A 19,093-nucleotide genomic window follows, 5' to 3' on the forward strand; every position below is an offset into this window, starting at 1 on the left:
TGCATGGGCATAGGCAGGGGCTCCAGTTCCCAGTCACTACAGAGCAGAGCAGGATCACTGCGGTGATGGGAACCGAGGACGGTGCCCAGCCCCAGCACGGCTGTAGGGCAGCGAGGCTGTAGCTTCAAGTGGGTGATGCTGGGGCTCTCGCCCACCAAGGGTTTCACATCCATCTGGTTCCAGCCCAGGCCTTTGGACTGAGGGCCCAATAGCCAGTGGAGTGTATTATGGCCATTCCTACAGTTAGTTTTCCTGTTAAGCTGAAAGGAATCCACTCAATGCCCTCCAAGACTGGCTCATGTTGCAGAGGCACATATAGTATGTGAGGACAGATGGGAGATGCCTTTCAGAAGGGCTTTGAACTGAAGTGTCATCATAGACCACAGTGAGCAGTCAGTGGGACACAGCCAGGCTGGCAAAGGGACAGGCTTCCCAGAGCCATGTTTAATTGGGGACTATTCTGAAAGGCTTTGTAGTCCTCTAAATAGTTTTTTTTTACTGCAGCCCGAGGAAGGGATACATGTTGGAGAAGTTCATGGAGGACTCTCGCCCGTGGGACGAACCCCACGGGGTTAACAGGAGAAGAGTGTGAGGAGTCCCCTCCCTGAGGACGAAGGAGCGGCAGAGACAAAAGTGTGGTGACTGACCACAGTTCCCATTTCTCTTCCCTCTGTGCTGCTGGAGGGGAGAAGGTAGAAAATTCAGGAGTGAAGCTGAGCCCGGGAACAAGAGAGGAGTAAGGGGAAGTTGTTCTAAGGTGTGTTTATTTCTCATTACCCTGCTCAGATTTGGTTGGCAATAAATTAAATTAAGTTCCCCAGCCTGCAGCCCCCGCCAGCCGGCAAAGGAAGGCCGGGAGAGGGCGCTGGTGGCAGGGAAATGCCCGGGGAGGCCGTGCCGGGAGCGGGACCCAGGGAGCGCCGGGCTCCGCAGGGATGCCGGCACTCCCGGCGTGCCGGTGCCGCTCAAGAGCAGCTCCAGCTCTCGTCTGCAAATACAATTTGTGCTGTATTATTTACATATATTGTATTAGTGCAACAAATCTCTTATGGCTGGGTGTGTAAAGATAGTGAGACCACACTCTTTCCAGTGGATCCCAGTGACAGGAGCAACGGGTACACAAAAAGCACAGGGAGCTCCATCTGAATATGAGGAAAAAATCTCTATTGCATGGGTGACAGAACACTGGAACAGACTGCCCATATATGCTGTGGAATCTGCTTCCCTGGAGACACTCAAAACGCACCTTGGTGCAATCCTCTGCAACCCCTTTCTGCTTTAACAGAGGGGTTGGACAGGGTGGTCTCCAGAGGTCCCTTCCAACCCCAACCACTCCGAGATTCTGTGATTGTGACTGGTACCCAGAGAGTCCTGCTGCTGCGGACAGAAGACAAAGGTGTGCTGATGGTCATTATAAATGTCAGAACACTCGAGACAGCTCAAAGCTCATAAATAGGAAGAGGAAAAATCGTGGCTGACACGTCTGCTGTGTAGATAAAGGGCCTTCTCACTTGACGTGCAGCAGCACAGGCTTCACCATGCTTGGGCTGGGAGCAGACATGCAGATGAAAATGCTGAGCATGGTTTTTTTTTCCCTGGGGTATTTTGCAGTGTGACGTTTATATTTTGCACCCCAAGTATCAGCTGCTTGTACAGGAAATTTTCCACTTTGATTTCCCAGGAAGCCAGGCCCTGCCTCAGGACTGGGTGGTTTCCTGTAACTACAGGATCATTGTTGGAGGGATGGGGTCTGTTCCAGCTTCACTGTGTTCCTCAGTGGCACAAGACAGGTATACTAAAAACTAAGCCTGACTTTTTCCTCCTCCTTTGCCCTTGTTGCTCAACTATCTGTACTTTGGCTCCAGTGAGATCACCTCACTGCTTTGCCAGTAAATTTTCCACCAGGGCAGCTAAATTTCTAACTTGGAGGAAAAACAAGGGGTTGAAGAAATGTGGGGAAACCATGAAGCACTTGTACAGTAACTTCAACAAGAGCCAGGCCTCTGGGACACGTCACACAAATGCCAGCACAGACACACTTCTTCCTCCCCAGTGTTATTTCAGAACTACCTGAAAGACGTATGTAAGATAGTGTGAATGCCAGTGCATTCACCTGCACTTAGTCTTTCATTCCTATTGTGGGGCAAGACAGATTTAGCTAGAGAAAACAAAAGCCAGCAGGAAGCAGAGGAGCTTAACTGCATGGCTAGAAGTGGTATGTATTAGCAGGCGAGCTGGGTCTTTTGTTGGAATGAACAAATGTCTCTCCTCCCTCTGCAATGCCTGCTGTCCCCTGGGACATCCTGCTTTCTTGCCTGCTAGTCCCCAGTGTCACTTTCCTTTGAGCCTTTGGCAGGAAGGCTGTCAGCACACAGCAAGAACCTGTTCTGTGCTATGAGCTAATTGTGGCTCTGCCCTTGACGTTCCTTGGGGCACAAGGCGAGTTCATCTGTGAATATAAATTTTCCCCCACACCCAGCTCTAAAATGGGGAGGAGATGCCTTTCTCCACTTCCCCCATGGGATTTGGAGAGCCCTGCTCCTCACAGGCTCTCACTTGTCCCAGGCACACAGAGCCTGTTGGGCATCTGACCATCTGCCTGAGCAAAGGCTGCGTTTGTTTGCTCCCTGCTGGCTGCCGGGGCAGGGCTGTGCCGGGGTGTGCCGAAAAGCCAACCCTGACTGCATGTTTGCACAAACAGATGCAGCGGGCTCTGCTTTGACAAGGGTATTTTTAAATCCGCTCCAAACGCTTGTCAAGCCAGCTGTTCTACAAGGGAGTTGAAGGGCATTGCCAAAGCTGAGTGCCAGTAGAGACAACGTACCCAGCAATTTGGAAATAAAGGGCCTCTTTATTGAGTAAGGCACTTCATGGCCCCAAAGACAAGGTGCTGTCTTCTCCAAACACTCAGAAGAAATAACTCTATTCACTGGCATACTGGTAGCTCTTCCCAGGAGAGCTGCTTTGGGGATTCAGGTGGGTTTTGTTCCTTTAACTGTGAGGAGCTGAGCTATGATGCCATGGCTGGGCTGGTGTCTGTCATGCAACGAAAAAACTGTTCCTGCCTGTCACCTTGATAGTCAGGTGCTGGTTGTGTCCAGCTTGGCAAAGCTCAATATGCTAGAGGTGTCTGCTGGCACAGTGTGGCAGTTAAAATACACGGCTTACATTTTTGGCCATGGGACAATGACATTTGGAAATTTCATTCCCAAATCTGTGCTTGGGAGAGAGAGTGGCTCTGAAGAAAAGCACACCCTATCCCATGGCCCTGTGGGCATCACTGCCAACGTGCAGAACTGGGGTACAGCGAGGGAGGGAGGAGGTTGAGACCGTGTGGGACACCTGGCCATGCCTGATGTGCCACACCACAGCAGGGCTCTGCAGTCCCACAGACAGCGAGGGCAGCGTGGGCCTTTCCTGGGCCAATGCTCAGCGGCAAAACCCTCCCAGCGGCTGCCAGGAATAAACACCTCGCCCCCATGGGGCGATGGAAACAGCCACGGGGCTCTTGTGGCAGTGGTGATGGTGCAAGGCACGCCGCTGTCTCACAGGATGAGCTGGCACCCCACCCGTCCCTGTCCCCAGTGCTCCGTCATTCCTGAGCTGGCTGGGGGGAGCTGCTGGCCATGGCTGGGCCATGGCTGGCCCTGCACCCCCGGCCCAGGCTGTCCCCATGCTGCCTCTCCATGTCACACAGCCTGAGGTGGGAAAGGTAATTTTTACCGTGGCTTTGGAAAGCCCCTCTCCACCAACGCCATAGGAAGGGGGTGGGTTATTTGATTGTTTCTCCTCCTCTCACATTCCTGGAAAGAGAGGCCAGCGCAAGGCAGGCGCTGTGGAGCAGGACCATGAGTCAGGAGGGTTGGGGTCACCGCCTGCCTCTCCCTGGGGTGCTTGGGGGAGCTGGGCCAAGTCACAGCCCTGTGAGACGCTTGGCTTGGAGCTGAACCACATGGCCAAAACTGCTAATCTTGTTTTGGGTTTCCCCTTAGCCTGATCCCATGTTGTCTGCCCAGCACCAACTGTGCTCAGAGCTGGCTTGAGCTGCTGGTACCTTGTGGTACACATCAGACCCTGAGGGACTGGAGGCTTTGCTGGAAACAAGGCTTCTCTTCAGCATGGGCTGGGATGACAGGGACTTCAGCTCCTTCTCTTCCCCAGGTCACAGCAGCTCTTGCTCACCGGATTGCCTCTCACCATGGGGCTGAAACTCCCACTGGAGGCTCTGGGACACCTTGTACTCAGTCCATGGAAACCTGCATCTCTATGCAAGAACACAGTCAAGGAGTGGGAAAGTTACATACAATTTCCTTTTATGTCACAGAGACCAAAACGTGTATCCCTTCCGCCTCAACTTTCACTGCCAGGCATAAGATGCTCTGCAGGAATGTGTTTCCAGCCAAAATGTTGAAGTCCCTCTGCTTCAGAAAGAGAAATGAAGCATTTGTTGGCCCAGCGAGAAAGCTTCTTTACTGACCAAACACCACTGCACCCCTTGGACAGAGGCCTGGGCTCTCTTAGCCCTGCTCCAATTTCACAAGAAAAAGCAAAGCACATGCTAGAGAACAAATGGGATCTGGACCTCCTCTCCCTCTCATGACTGCTGTTATCATTAGATAACAGCAGAGGCCCAAGTCATTCTTTCCTTCTCATCTGATCTTGTCTCTGGAGAATGCAGATTAAGAGGCTCAAGAGGTCTTAACGCCCACATTTGTGGAAGGCCAGAGTCCTTGGCCTCTCCTGGGTTCACACCTGCTGCTGTACACACCAGGACACTCTGGGGAGTCTGTGGCTGCTTCTAATCAGATTTTCCTGATTTCAGCACAAGCTGCCCAAATCCCATGACAGAAGCTTATGGTGCAAAGATTCCTGGCACTCTGCTGTATCAAATAAGGTTTGACATTGCAGCATCCTACATCGTATGTTGGCAGAGATTTGTTCATGCGATCCAAACCCCTGAATGCTGTGTGCAGAATGGAATGGAGAGGCTTCCTCCAGCTTCTTTATCTTTCCAGTTTACAATCTTCTTTCCTGCCTTCACTCTGATGAACCACGTCCTGCAATCACACAGCTCCCTCAGATAGTAATTTCAGATAAATTGCGAGTTCCTGGTGGGAGCACTCCCTAAAGCAGAAGAACCACTTTGAGTGAATTCACCAAATGCACTGTCATTATTTCAAAATCACATTAGAAAAGACCTCATTTTCATTTACTTAGGGATGTGTCCCCACCTGCTGTGAAATATTACTATGGTGCTTAATTTAATCCTCACCAATTTTTATGCTTTTTTTTCTTTCAAAGATCTAAGCAAGTTGAGCTTGGGGAAGACTCTACTTTCAGATGTGTTATGTGATCTACTGCAGGACCAACTTCTGGTAAGACAGGCTGCCAGGGCCTGGCATGTGTCGTTTTTCCTGTAAGACCACTTCTTCCCCCCTGTTGCAGACACACACACAGTGAGCCCTTTTTCACCAGCCCTCCTTACCCCTTACTTTCTCATGTAGTCCAAAGATTCCCTACCCTGGAAAAGGGTTCTTTTGCAGGGCTGGGGCCCATCACTGGTCCCTGTTGGTCTGACACATTTCTGCCCACGCAGACTCCAGGGTGGAACCTTGCTCCTCGTGTTACCACCAGGTTTGGCTCTCTTCAAGTGCTCTTCTGTGTGCAGACCATGCAGACGAAGCTCCCAGTGTGACCCCTCACAGACTGTCTGGGCACCTCTGTGTGGGTCACTCTCACTTTGTCAAGGGCAGGCATTCCCCAGCAACACACCATGAGACACTTTTTCCTAGCACGGGCTGGAAGCCCAAAGTTCTCATGTGACTCCAGAGGCTGAGGCAATGGACACGTGTCTCTGTGTTAATCCAGCCCTGGAGACCAGCCCCACCCCAGGAGCTCAGAACACAGCCAAGCACCCTTCAGATTCAGGCTCCAAATCTCAGAGGATCAGACTTAAATGACTGGCTCTGAGGACTGCAATTTCGGAGACGTTCCCTTATTGACCTGCAAGTGACCACTGCCAGCAAACACCACCCGTGGGTTGGGGTGAGGCTCATGGCTGGGCTGGGGCTGGGGTTGCCAGAGCCCTGCCAATCAGGGCTGCAGACATGATGCTTCAGAGAGCATTGGCTTCGAAGGCAGTGCTCATCTCTCTCCATCTGCTGAAACAAGCTGGCAAAGGAGAGAAGGAATTTAGCACTGTATGGAATTTGGCTATCCAGAAAGGCAAGAGAGAAAAAACCCCAGAGACAGAAGTAAAGAGTGATCAGTAATCATGCCTTTAATAGCTTGTAAATAATTTTTTTTAAATTCCAGGCAACTAAGATGTGCATTTGTTGTGTGTATCTGACATCTGAAAAAAAACAAGACCACAATCGGTTCTGTTTCTTCCCTTTTCTAAAGCACATAAGTTAAAGTATCAGTCATCTCAATATACAACAGTTTAATGAAAGAAAAGGGCTTGCTCTGTTTTTACAATTCAGTGTCACCTGTTACCTGAAGCATTAGACAGACTTTTAGCTACAGAACTTTCTTACAGCAAATAGGAAAACTCAGAACTTAGGCTGTCCAGAAAAATTCAAGAAATTTCCACTCCCTGCTCTCAAACTCCACTTCCTACTAAAGCATCAGAATAACATTTTCCTGTTAGAAAACAAAATACTCCAAAAACTCTTCAAACACACCAGGGAAACACTGTCTGTACCATAGAGCTTATTAAACTCAAAACACGAAAGGTGCAACAGCCTCCTCTTCCACAACTTAAATACAGAACCTGAATTCAGGTCAGGATGAACAAGGGCAGAAAATGCCAAAGTACAGGTGGCCTTTGGTGCCTGTTACTGCTCAGTGGCTTCCTGAGCTCAGTATCCAGTAAATGCTGTCAGCTGTGACAGCCCCTGCAGCCTCAGGGACCTCAGCCCACGCAGCAGATCTGGCTGAGGCCTTTTCATGATTTCCTTGCTGAACTTAGCTCAACCCCGCCTTGCACAGCCAGGATTGGAATTCATATGGAAAGACATTAAGGACCCTCCTCTCACTCTGGTGCTGAGGCTCAGCCCTTGTCACAATTCAGCCAAGTAGCTCTGGCGACCACCCAATATTCTTGACCATGGATGGTTTCTGTAGGTGTCAGATCACTTTATCAGCAATACAGCATGGCCTTTGATGGAGGGGCGTTGCCCTTGCCTTTTCCCATTACAGGGCACATGAGCACCATGTCCATGGGGCTGCTCCTCATGACACTGCTGGGAGCTGGTAGGAAAAGCCTGTGCTCTAGCACAAGACAGATCACACAATGAAATGGGACTTAGGCAGAAACAGCTCAGATGGCTGATATATCCATCCGTTCCCTAGCACTGAATAGAAAACCTCTGATCTAGGCAGGAAAAAAGGATGAAAGAACACAAAATGAAGCAAAAACGTGACCTTGCTGCTTTTTCATCTTCCATAGTTTTGACTAAAGAACTTGACCTATAAGTGCAGCTAACTCCAGAGACCAATGTACTCTTTCACAGTCTTGTGTGTGTGCAGCACTAGAACCAAGTCACAACTACAGGTGTGAAGGAACAACGTCACAGTCCTCAGAAGACCTGCTCTGTGCACTTGCCAGTGCTTGAGTTTGCTGATAAAGTTAAGCAAAGAGGTTCATTCTTCTCGAGCACAAAAAAAATCTGTCAAACCAGCTTCTATGACAGAGATTCTAAACTGACATAAATAATTATAATCTTGATTAAAAATAATATATTATTCTAGATTTTTGGTTTTTTAGTTCTCATGTAAAACCCCTATACTCTTGACATCTAAGAACAAAGACAAAATAAAAACCAGGCACTTGCTGTGCCTTCTCAAGCACTATTGTGGTGTTTAAGGGACACAGAGGAATTTAACAACTGAGATTAATGCCTACAGTGGAAAACAAGAGGTGTTCTTCATGCCGTTGGCTTTTTCAAGTCTCGGATTTGCTTAATCAGGTAGTTCTTCTCATCAGTGAATTGTTCGTCGTCCGTCCTTTCTTTCTGGAAATTGCTCAGAAACTCAATTAGCTTGGGTTGGTTTTTCAACAGGATCTCCACAATAGGCTGTGTTTTGTTTGGACTGGCCACAAAAACCTAACATGCAAACAAAATCAGGCACAGAGAGACAGCAAGGGGGTGGGGACAGAGAGAGAGAGAGAGAGAGAGGGAAGCATCAGTCACAACATCCCCATAAGTTACTTTTTAACAAGGCTAGCAGGCAGATACTCTACTGATACACACCTTGTCTGTGCCAAGGCAGTCAGACAGGAGTTCAAACATGTTGGTTCGACAGCAAACTGAACCAAAACTATGCCCGCATGTGGTATCACTTCCCTTTCACTTTGCTCTTTGGTGATAAAAACTTTTGACTGTAAATCCAGCTGTTGAGAGGGAGTTATCAATTCTCAGCCTCTTCCCACCCACAAGACAAATACACAGAAATCAATTATCAGGAGAACAGAAACGCTTTGTGTCAGTATTGATATCATTTCCGTTTTAACCAGGCCTAAAATTAGACTTGCCACCTTTGTTTCGGTTTGGAAAAATATGTCAGAGGCCTCACTTCCCTCTGCCTAATCCATTCATGGGAGCGTGGAAACAGCAGCAGGAGCAGGGGGATTGTGGTGTGCCCAGCACCTTTGCAGCCCTTGCTGACCAGAGGAGGGTGACAATGCAGGAAGGTGACGTGAGACACAGATACTCACCTGGCACAGCCAGCCCAGCACTGTGGGCTTACTGGCCTTCTTCAATGCTCTGATTTTTCCTTCTGTAATCGCTAAAGCTGCACTTTTCCAGCTCTGAACATGACCCCTCATGCCACAATGCTATTTCTTTAACATTTTCTCTGGGTTAAGTGCAAACCTAAGGCTGGTTGCAAAGGCCAGCGGTGAAAGGCTCTTTCAGGGACCTCGGGATGCCACAGAGATGGGGCTCTCTTTTCTGGAATGTTGCTCAGGCGCTCAGGATGGGGCAGGGGCTCACAGTGGGAACACATGTGCAGTGCACCCCGGCCACCCCGTGGGCAGCTCCCACATCTGGAGCACACCAGGGTTACCATGGCTGGTCAACAAACAGCGCCTGAGTGCTTGTGCAACGACAGAAATAACTCCAGTTATTCTCTACCCGATGAGAAGAAATTAAGGATGGACAGAGCTGGAAAGCGTCCAGTTTCCCTCCAAGGCTGTCCAAGCCAGAATGAAAACAAACATCTGCTGACAGTACAGAATGGCATGTTGTCCTGCCGAGCACGGGCAGCACCACCACTGCTCCCAAGCTGGGGCTCTTCTGCAGGTCCTTCTGCCTCCCCTGAGGTTGTGCCCACAGGAAAACCTGGGCCACATCCAGCTGCTCAGGGAGGAGCTGTGCTACCTGCTGAGAATCATGCATGCTGTCCTGGGGGCTGTGCCACAGCCTCTTGTCCCTAAGACAACACCTGGTAAAGGCTGGGGCAGGGTACAGACTGCACCCACCATTAGGCTTCATACTCCAATATCAGAGGAGGTTATACCAAGTGGTGGGGAAAGTGCCACATCAGGGGAACATGTGGAAGGAGTGGAGTTCAATACACACCAACAGTATCCCACTGAGCACTTCTGCCCAAACAGGAATCTTCAATTTTTCATTTCACAAAGGTGAGACAGAGCATCTGCTCTTAAACCCTGGCATCCTGATGCTAGAATAGTCTTAATCTCTGTCTGTGCTTTTGTCTCCTCTGGATCCGTCCTCCTCAGGCTTCTCCTAAAAGTGCCTGCTGCAATCTTCTTTGCCCTCTGCTGTGCAGAAAGAGCTGCAACCTCTGCCATGCTGGGAGAACACTTCCCAAGTGCATTACAAAGTTTTCCTTGATCTGGTGTCCAGGCCATGGTCCCAGTGCCAATACACTATCTACAGTTATTCACACAGGCCTCCACCTTGCTCTTCTCTAATTACCCTGAGCCATCATTTTATATGGTTCCTTTTTATTCCCACTTGCCACCTCAAACTTCTCACGTGCAGCACTAACAGCCCCCAAGGATCCCTTTTGAGCAGCCCCTTTCCTGCACAATGCCTGAAGTACTCACAGGGCAGCCTCGTACCAGGGACCCATCTGCCTGTGGGTGGGATGGCCAGATCCCAGCTCTCACTACACCTGAGGCACTCTCAACAGCTGCAGCATCTGAAAGCAGCTTCTCCTCCTTTGCAAATTACTTTGATACACTGCTATTGATGCATTGGTTCCCCTTAGACCATGAGAAAAAGGGTTTGGGGATGTAAATATGGACGTGCTTTACAGCTTTCCAGTCTGTGCTTTATCTACTTGAATCTTGAGACCTCCTGAGTATGGACATGTGGCTCTGGATGAGGCTGCAGCACTTCATGCTCTCAGCTGCAGCAGCCCCAGGATGCAGCTCCCTGTGTGCTGACCTACAGCAGGTGATCATGCTGATGGAAGCTGGATACTTCCAGGATTTGGACTATGATAAACCCCCAGTCATCTGGATGAGCTGCCATGGGGAAAAGCAGGATGTAAGCCTACAGGTGGGGATTTACAGATCTTCATAAAAAAAATTATTTTGGAGTTCAGTTCACCCTTGGTGATGAGGAGAAGCCATCAAATACACTGGCAAGATCCTCATGTTCAGAAATCATCTGATGACAATGCAAATGGAAACCATCAAAGAAGGCCTGACCTTGAAGTGCTGAACATCTTCCTTCAATGAATATTAGGCCTCCCTAATATTTATCTGAAGGGTGACTCTCAAAATGAAGAAATCTAAATAATTCTTGTTGTAAAAGCTCTCTGCTCTGCAAACAGAACTGGAGGGTTGGTGGTAAGCCTAGTAAATAGCATTTCACATTGGACCTACCACTGGTATTACCATAGCAAATAATAAAGAACTTAGTTTCATAGAAGCCATCACATCCTGTTTATTTTCCTGTTCAACTATTTATAGATTACAATCTTCCCCTCGCAAAACTGGCAAAGTGAACATTCAAACAAAGATCATCTCAACTGCCAGTCTTGCTCAGTGTCAACAGGGACTCGTAAAGAGAGAATGTTCAAGGACCAGAAAATTCCTGAAACGTTATTCAACACTTTGGCTAAGCAAACAAAATCAATTCTGTCAGTATCAACTGACCAGTTTCACAGAGCCCAGGAGCAGGACCACCACAAGACTTTATGTTAGAAAGGGTCTCCCTCATTCAGAACTCTGTGTTGGCATAGAGTAGGAGATCAGTCCCTAAAACCAGACACATTATTAATGCTATCTGGAACATTTCAACTAAAATGAAGTTGGATCAAACCACAGAGGACTTGGTTTCACCTGTGGTTTTATTATGAAAATATATATGTTCTAGAGTACTAAATTCAGATAGACGAGAGAGAGGGAGACCCAAAATAAAGACAGTACCCATTTAAAATTCCAACTCTAAATATAGCTGTCTCAAAACAGAAAAAGCTCCATTTCATGAGTATTTGTGAAAGACCTGGAATGAAAATCAACTCCAAAGCTTCAAAAGTTGTCCAAAGTGCAATAATTGTTATCTTCTCCATTAAAAGTCTTTATGTATTTCTTCAAAGAAATATTAAAATAACTTGATTAGAGACTTTGACCTTATTTCCTTACAATTAATAACCAGGCATTACAACCTTCTGGGGCAAGACCAGAGCAAGAGCGATTACAGGATGCCCTGGACTGAGTATTTTAGGACTTGCTCTGGGGTCAAGCACAATGTCACTGTCAGGACACTGCACACACAGAACACACACAGTTCATGCTGCTTTTAGCACAATGCTTCACATAATAATCCTTGTCCTTTAGATTACCCAGCTGAGAAACAGAGAGCACACATCCCTGCAAACACAGCCTCAGCTTCGTACCAAGAGCAAACTGTCAGTATGGTCAAATTATGTGAGGCCGTTTGCAGAGCGAGCTGCAGGAGGTAGCTAGTAATGTGCATGAAAGAGAATGGAAAAATGAAACTGAGGTCACAAAACACTGTGTACCCATTCTATTTTTAGATTTAAACAGTAAAATACATCTTGCTAAATGTCCCTTTAAGTCATATAATCCCAGCTCACTGCTACAGGGTGTTTTCCTCAAAATTAGCAAATTGTGTATGTGAAATCCAAGAGAGCTGTTCCTATCCTTTGTTTTTGAATATGTGAGGTTAGAGGAATCCCTGCACCATAGGTCTGAAAGATACAGCCTTCCCTACAGACAGGTGAACTCGAAGTAGGCTCCACAAATGGAGCACATCACAAACCCACCACAGGAGCTGGAAAGCCCTTCCCAACATTTGATCCCCAAAGTGTGTGCACTCAAGACTGACGTCTCTCCACTGAAATCACTGCCAAGAGCCAGTGCCTCTCAAAGCCTACCACTCTAAGTGATCCCCTTGGATTTATTTATGAAGGAGGAGGGAAAAGGTGAGGTCTGTTAGCTTTTTCTCATGATTAAATACTGGGTAATCCTTATGCGTACGTTGCCTGGGACATCCAGTTTTACAAAGCAGCTGCAGACCTTTAGGAAGGTGCTGCAAGGCACTTTTTCAGGTAAAAAAAAAAAAAAAGAGAGAAGGGACTGGAGTTAGGAGGAAGATCAATCATCTCCTAAGTGAAGAATGGAAAGAGTCACAGAAAGTGGGCACTCTGTCTTCATTTTCTCACTCACAGTAAATTGGATGAATTAAATATTCTCAGAGCTTGGGGGTATTTGAAAATTGGCATTTTCAACCACAAAATGTTTCTCCAAAAAAAGTTTGTACTAGAAGTGCTCATCACTTTCATCTCTAGCTCACAGTTTCAAATCTCCAATAATTAGAAATTGCCTCAGGCAGCAAGAGTCACAAGCCTTTTTTTTTGGGTCAGCTGGGGCACAGGAGCATTGGAATCTGGATGCTTACAAAACAAACACTTTTTCATTTCAACTGTGTCTAACTGGTGAAACATCTAAATCAGGTAATTTAAACCCAAATCTTTTGGCAGCTCAGACAGAGCAGCAAGTATCCACTTCTCAGCAGACCTTTGATTCCAAATCACTGTGGTTAGTCTACTGTAATTTCAGCCAGGACTGCATAGGTATTTTGCAAGCATAATTTAAAAATACAGGCACAGTTCAAAATTTATGAAATTAGAAGCTGAGGACAAGATTCCTCTCCCAGTTACATTAACATGGAATATTACAGCTGACAAGAGAACTGGGCTGAGGGACACAAACCCAGAAACAGGAGGCAGGGATGCTGTAGAACTGAGCACAAACAAACTTAAAGACAAAGCCAGTGTTTAAATACATAAGGATTTCAGTAGTTCTCAAGAAGTTAGTACTCAATTTAAGATGTGAAATCAGAGGGAAAAGAGCTTCTCTGACCCTCTCTACAAAGCTAATTCACAAAGCAATTTCCTGTAACAAACCCTGTAAGGACCCTTCTCCTGGGGAGGAGCTGGATGCTACTAGATCCAGGCAACCCAGATCCTCAGTGAGGAGGATCCTGAAAGGGGTCCTGCTGCACCTCTCAGTTACTCTGTAGTGTGCTGCTGGAGGTTGTGAACCAGCAATTTCCAGCTGATCAGGCTCTGCTCTGAGTCTGCAGCTCCCCCACCACAAGCTCTGTGCATGTGAGGCAGTGTGAGGAATGCCATGGGAATGCCTTGGCCCTGCTGAAATGCTGCTGACTGGCAGCACTGGAAAAGACCAACAACATCCCATGGAGGTGTCTGAGGACAGAGTTTGGCCCTTTGAACTGAAGAGACACAACACCACTGTTGCTCATGGTTTGTTTTGCTGGCACTCCGAGGTCCAAGCTTTATGTCCACATGGCAGGAACTGCAAGTGGTCAAGCAGGGATGGGCCTGCAACATTCCCACTCTAACTGGAAATGGGATGCAACATTCTTGAAGGGAGGAATAGGAAGGCAAAATGGGAGGAACAGCAATGTGTGAAATTGTTGCATACTGGAAACCTTTTACATTATTCCAAGTCCTTTTGAATGTCTCCTAAAATAAGTGAAATCAGCCATTCCCAAGGCCTGGTCCATGCCTATTATTAATTCAGGAACAGCAACTCATGTCTTTCATAAATAAAAATCTTGCATTTATTCACAGAGTGGCTAAGAAACCCAAATCCTCCGATACCTTCTCTCCACTGGCATCTCAAAGGTTGCAAGTGCCTGGAGCCAGACTGCTGGCTTATCTTGGAGCCACACACCTTCTGATAAGGAGGAGGAGGAGGAGTACAAGTTACTCACAGTGGTTCAGTTGACTGGAGGAAGTCAGCAAGGGAACAGCTTACCAAGCTGCTTATTTCACAAAAGGAATTTTCTTTTAATCCTCCTTGAAGTTTTTTTTTCTTTTACAAAACTGAAAGCTTTTTGGAGAAGCTGCATATTCTCTAAGTCTCCACACTGAAGATCTGAAAGCTTTTTTCCCCAAATCAAAAATGGCAAAAGTACAAAATTTAACAAGTCACCCTGAATTTGTGGAGGGTGTTGTAACCTGTTTCCACAGTCATTTGGTGTTATCTGGTATCTTTCTTAGCCAACTTAGGGAAGGGATATCCTTAGAGGCTCAAAATTCCTTTTCTGATAATCATTAACAACTCTATTTATAGTTTGAAATTAACATGTTCATTCCAAATTGGAATTAGTTTTGCATAAACAATCTGACTCACCCTCTGTTCCAGAGCAGAGAACTCTTTTGATAGGAAAATGGTAAATTTCTAACTTATTTTATTAACACTGATCATCATGAAAAAAGGGACACTGGCTGTGTCAGGTAATTGTTTAACACTGCATTAATGTCACTGCAAAATGATGGAAGGATAAAACTAATTTCAAGCTCAGATTAACCAAACCTTTAAAAGCATACTGTGCTTGCCCTGATGCCCAGCACCAGCAACACCTACTTTTAATCTAAGGTAGAGTTTTAAGACCTTTTTTTCATCTTTCCCCAGAATCACATGGTAAAATGATTCAGGAGTGGGGAGAAGGTTCCCTGGATTCTACCTAGAAGTTGTGTATTTTGTTACCTGTAGCTTATGGCTACTTAACTGACTACCCCCAGCTCAAACCAAAATGATGCTGCTTTAGGTCTCACCTGAAAGCCCTTTTCAATTATGACACTCAAATACTGCAAGTAATTGTAAACCTCAACTTTGCCTTAATTTTCTGGACTTCCTTTTGTCTACCTTGAAAGATATTTTTATGAGTAGAAGAGAAAGTCTGCCACATCTACAAGTCATACTGGCTCACCTTGAACACATGGAATGCTTCAAACTGAATGTTGGGGCTTTTATCTCGCAGCAAGTTCATCATCAGCTTCAGGTTTTCTGGTTTGCTGATGTATTTCGTCATGATGGCGAAGTTGTGTCGGTCCAGAATCAGTTCACCCAGAAGCTGTAAGCAAAATTAGAAAAATCATGTGCTCATCTTCTAAATACTACAGAGGGGGATCCTGCATATGGGCTGGGTGTAACAGGTGCTGGTGTGAGTAGCTGGGACAAAAGCAAGTGTAGACAAAGACACCCTCATTTCATTCCCATGTTACATTCACACCCTCCTCTGCTTCCATGTGCAGGCCATGTCACACTTGGTGCCTCAGACAGAGACTGCCACCTTACTGCCAAGCTCATTTGAGCCAATGTCCTGAACCAAAGCACAGATCTGAGCTCAGAGAAGTGACAGCACTCGTTCCATAGGAATGGCCCAGTGCTTCCCCAGAGGCCCAGGAGAGAAGACACAGTGAGCTCCTGTGCTTTTCAGGAAGAGCATCACAAGCCCTTAGTTCTGCTGTTGATAGAAAAATGGCTGCTCCATTGCCCTACATGCACCTTGATATTCTGCATAACACAGAGTAAAAGCTTAAGAGGAAAGTGCTCAGAGACTTTACCTTCAAAGACTGCCTCTTTGTTACATAATTCTCAGAATGAAGGAGTTTTTCATAGTCCTCAAATATCTAGAATAACAAGAAAAAACAAATGCATCAGATTCATGTCCACCCTTCCTTCTTTTGGTCCTTCTCACCCCAGAGGAGCAGCAGAGGCTGCAGCAGTGCCACCCTCTAGCACTTCACTGCAGTGCCAGGCCCAGCTCTTGTGGCCTTGGCTGGTTATCACACAGTGAGTGAACTAATGCCCAGGAACCCTCCTCTTCCAAGTGCTGCAGAGGGGGAATACCTCATATGGACTGGATGGAACAGGGGCTGGTGTGAGCCAACTGGGACAGAAGCAAGCCAGTGCCTGGGCAGCCTTCTCTTACAGAAGGGTGACTCTGCTGCCAGGACATGTGGGTCCAGCACATAACTGGGAACATCGTGGTCATGCCTGGCTGTGTGACTCAGTGCAACACCCCAAAATGGTGATGGGACATCCCAAATGCTCCTTTTGTGAGGTGCCACCTCGCCTGCCTTCAGCACTGCCACTTGTTAAAGCTCTTTGCCCAGCAAGGGTCACTAGGAGCAAAGTGTGTGCTGGATTTTGCAGGGATGGATCAAGGGGATCTTGTGGTCAGGAAGACTGAGAGATAAGGCTGCAGAATGTTCAGACTATCTACCAAACAAGCAGGAAAAATCAACACTGCTGTCCAATAGTCACAAAAAAAAAAAAAACCCAAAAAACAAAACCAAACCAAAACAAAAAACAAACCAACTTGCTTAGACAATTGATACTCAAAAATGGAAAACGTCAGATAAATGTAGAATGGGGACTGTTCCAGTACAGCGCTCTAGTATTAAGGGAAAAGATTAGCAGAGACACTTATTTTGCTCCAGCTAAGCTGCATTAGTGACTCAGCAATAATAAGCCTGCTCTTTATTTAATCTTCATGGTAATCAGAATGAAAGAAATTTGTCTTTTCATTTTGGCAGTGAAATAAAGAACACCTCAGGTAACACAAAACCATGACCCATAGTTTAATTCCATGATCTGTACCAATCCAATTTTAGTTCAATCCAATGGAATTTTTCTGACCCACATTTGGTTCAAAAGGGAGCCAAAAAATCAAAGTGAAAAATAGCAACTAACCAAGGGACTAATTGCCTTAGGAAGGTAATAGGAATACTCAGACCTCAGTCCCTCATTCAGGTGCATGCAATTTCCAGTAATGCTAAAACCTGTTTCAGTAACTCTTCTCTTCTGTCCCAAAGTAGAGTAAATAACTCCAGTATGGCCCTGTCGGTGCTGGGGTATCACAAAACTGTTTAAAACCATGCACAGGTTTTCTCCCATGATCTGTTTGCATGCAAAGTTTCAGTTCCATTCACACTTGAGGAGATCTGATGCACATGGCGAGGAACAAAACTTGCTCTTAACCTCGGAATTCTCCTGAGACCTTGGCTGTGTCCCCAGCTGTGCAGAGGGGGTATCTGCATCTCACATGCCAGGTGTGGATTCTGCTCCAAAGCAGTGTTTGGTTTTGCAGTTCTATGTGAGGAGTTTATGCAGAGCACGAAACTCCCTGTGCATTTTTTTTTCAGCCAAGCATAAACAGATTTTTTAAAAAGCCTTTCAGCATTGATACTTACTACATCATAATTTTGTTCCAGAAATTCTGCCACCAACAATTTGTGTCGCGTTAGCAGGTCCTGGGGAAGAACAGAGAAAGGTTACCTGAGAGAGCAAGTGCCTGTGATTGTCCCTGGATTCTCAAATGTATTTCAGCAGTTTTGAGCAGAAAGAATTTACAAGATGATTTCTATAGACAACACTGCATTCATTAAGTGGTGAGTAGGACTTTTAGGGGAGTTAATGTAATAATGCTAACAGAATCAAGACAGACCTATTCTAATACTCTTTATTTCTGTTTCCCTCCCACTTTTTCTTGGTTTTGATAGGCCGTAGTGCACAGTACTCACATTAAACAGGGATGGGCAAAAGGAAGAAAGAAAATTAACCCTTTATGGAGGATGAGCTTTGGTCTCCAAGCCAAAAGTGACCTACATGCTCCCCCAGAGCTGGGGATGATGGTAAGCCTGAACTGCTATTGCTCATCTCCAAGAATACAAGGGAAACTCAAATTCAAACACTGTCTATACACGTAGATATTTAATAATGAAAGCTAGGCACCAACTTAAGCTAAGCCATCCAGGCTCCCTCCTCCTGCACTCCCTTCCCTGGAAGGAGTCTCAGGTAAGTGGGATGAGTCTCTTCTGTAGAGCTTTTTCTGCCCAGGGTTGACTTTCTGACACAAAGCAGCAGCAGACCTTCCAGACAGCTGGACAGACTGACTCCCATTCCAGAAGGCTAACTAATTCAAATTTAAATTAAAAGAACCTCTTCCCACAGAATGGTGATGTTGGTGCTCAGTGACAGAGAGGCAAATGTTCAGCTCCAGGAGAAACTGTTTTTTTACTGGATGAATAGCTATGAAATGAGTGGCCAGTGTGAGGCATTTAAGTATGATTTTTATCTTACTGCTTCTTTTAAAATACAACATCAATCACAATAAATGCCTGATGAAGTCCATTCAAGTTGGTATTTTTCTGCTCTTTTTTACAATATTTTTCTTGGTTTCCCTACCCAGGCAGAGGCTGAAGCTGATGAGGAGCTCAAGCAGATGCACAGACACATCCTCACAAATAAAATAAATCCTTCACATACTAATCCTTTAATTTATTTTTACCATCAATTATAAGAGGAAAGCAGAGCACTACAAAATCCAGTGCCTGTTTTAAATACATCCCTTCATTTAGCAGGACTGCAGTGACAGCACTTTTAAAGGCTGAGTGAAACACATGATTCAGGAGCTTTTATGCAGGGCACTTGGAGGCAAGTACAAGTCCTTCAATAGGGGGCACAAATGAAATATAATCCAAAATGAGTTTTCATAGGAAATTATGAGGAAGGATGGAGCAGCAGCATTCAGCCAGCACATTCCAACTGCTCAGATAGCACAGATAGCTTATGTCTTGAAATACAAGCCTTTTTCCTCTGCATTTTTAACAGCTCTGTTTCCTATCCAGTGCACCTGTATAACTTTAATTAAGAAGTGCATCTTCAGATCACTGCTTCCCTACTATAAATATCCTCAGACTTTAAAGAACATTTAATTAAGCCCTCCTCTGGTGCACAGACTATCCAAGGCTTTCAGGTCTGAATCAGACA

General features: G+C 46.1%; 1 protein-coding gene across 20 annotated transcripts in view; it reads right to left on the minus strand.

The window, feature by feature from the left end:
- CAB39L (calcium binding protein 39 like) overlaps positions 1 to 19,093 on the minus strand; it is a 75,793-nt gene that overhangs the window by 8,987 nt on the left and 47,713 nt on the right. For 11 of the 20 annotated variants that reach the window (XM_039716625.1, XM_039716633.1, XM_039716631.1 and 8 more), the window contains 4 exons: positions 17,515 to 17,574; positions 15,883 to 15,948; positions 15,246 to 15,389; positions 7,521 to 8,108 (listed from right to left, as the gene is read on the minus strand). In XM_039716625.1, the coding sequence (XP_039572559.1) occupies positions 7,929 to 8,108; positions 15,246 to 15,389; positions 15,883 to 15,948; positions 17,515 to 17,574 (450 nt within the window). In that variant the 3' untranslated portion in view covers positions 7,521 to 7,928. Of the gene's footprint in view, positions 1 to 2,831; positions 6,172 to 6,255; positions 8,109 to 15,245; positions 15,390 to 15,882; positions 15,949 to 17,514; positions 17,575 to 19,093 lie in introns of those variants that run through there. The other 9 variants (XM_039716637.1, XM_039716636.1, XM_039716640.1 and 6 more) reach the window with 7 other exon arrangements.

This window comes from Passer montanus, unplaced genomic scaffold, assembly GCF_014805655.1.
Source record: "Passer montanus isolate IOZ18808 unplaced genomic scaffold, ASM1480565v1 scaffold36, whole genome shotgun sequence".
Taxonomy (NCBI): domain Eukaryota; kingdom Metazoa; phylum Chordata; class Aves; order Passeriformes; family Passeridae; genus Passer; species Passer montanus.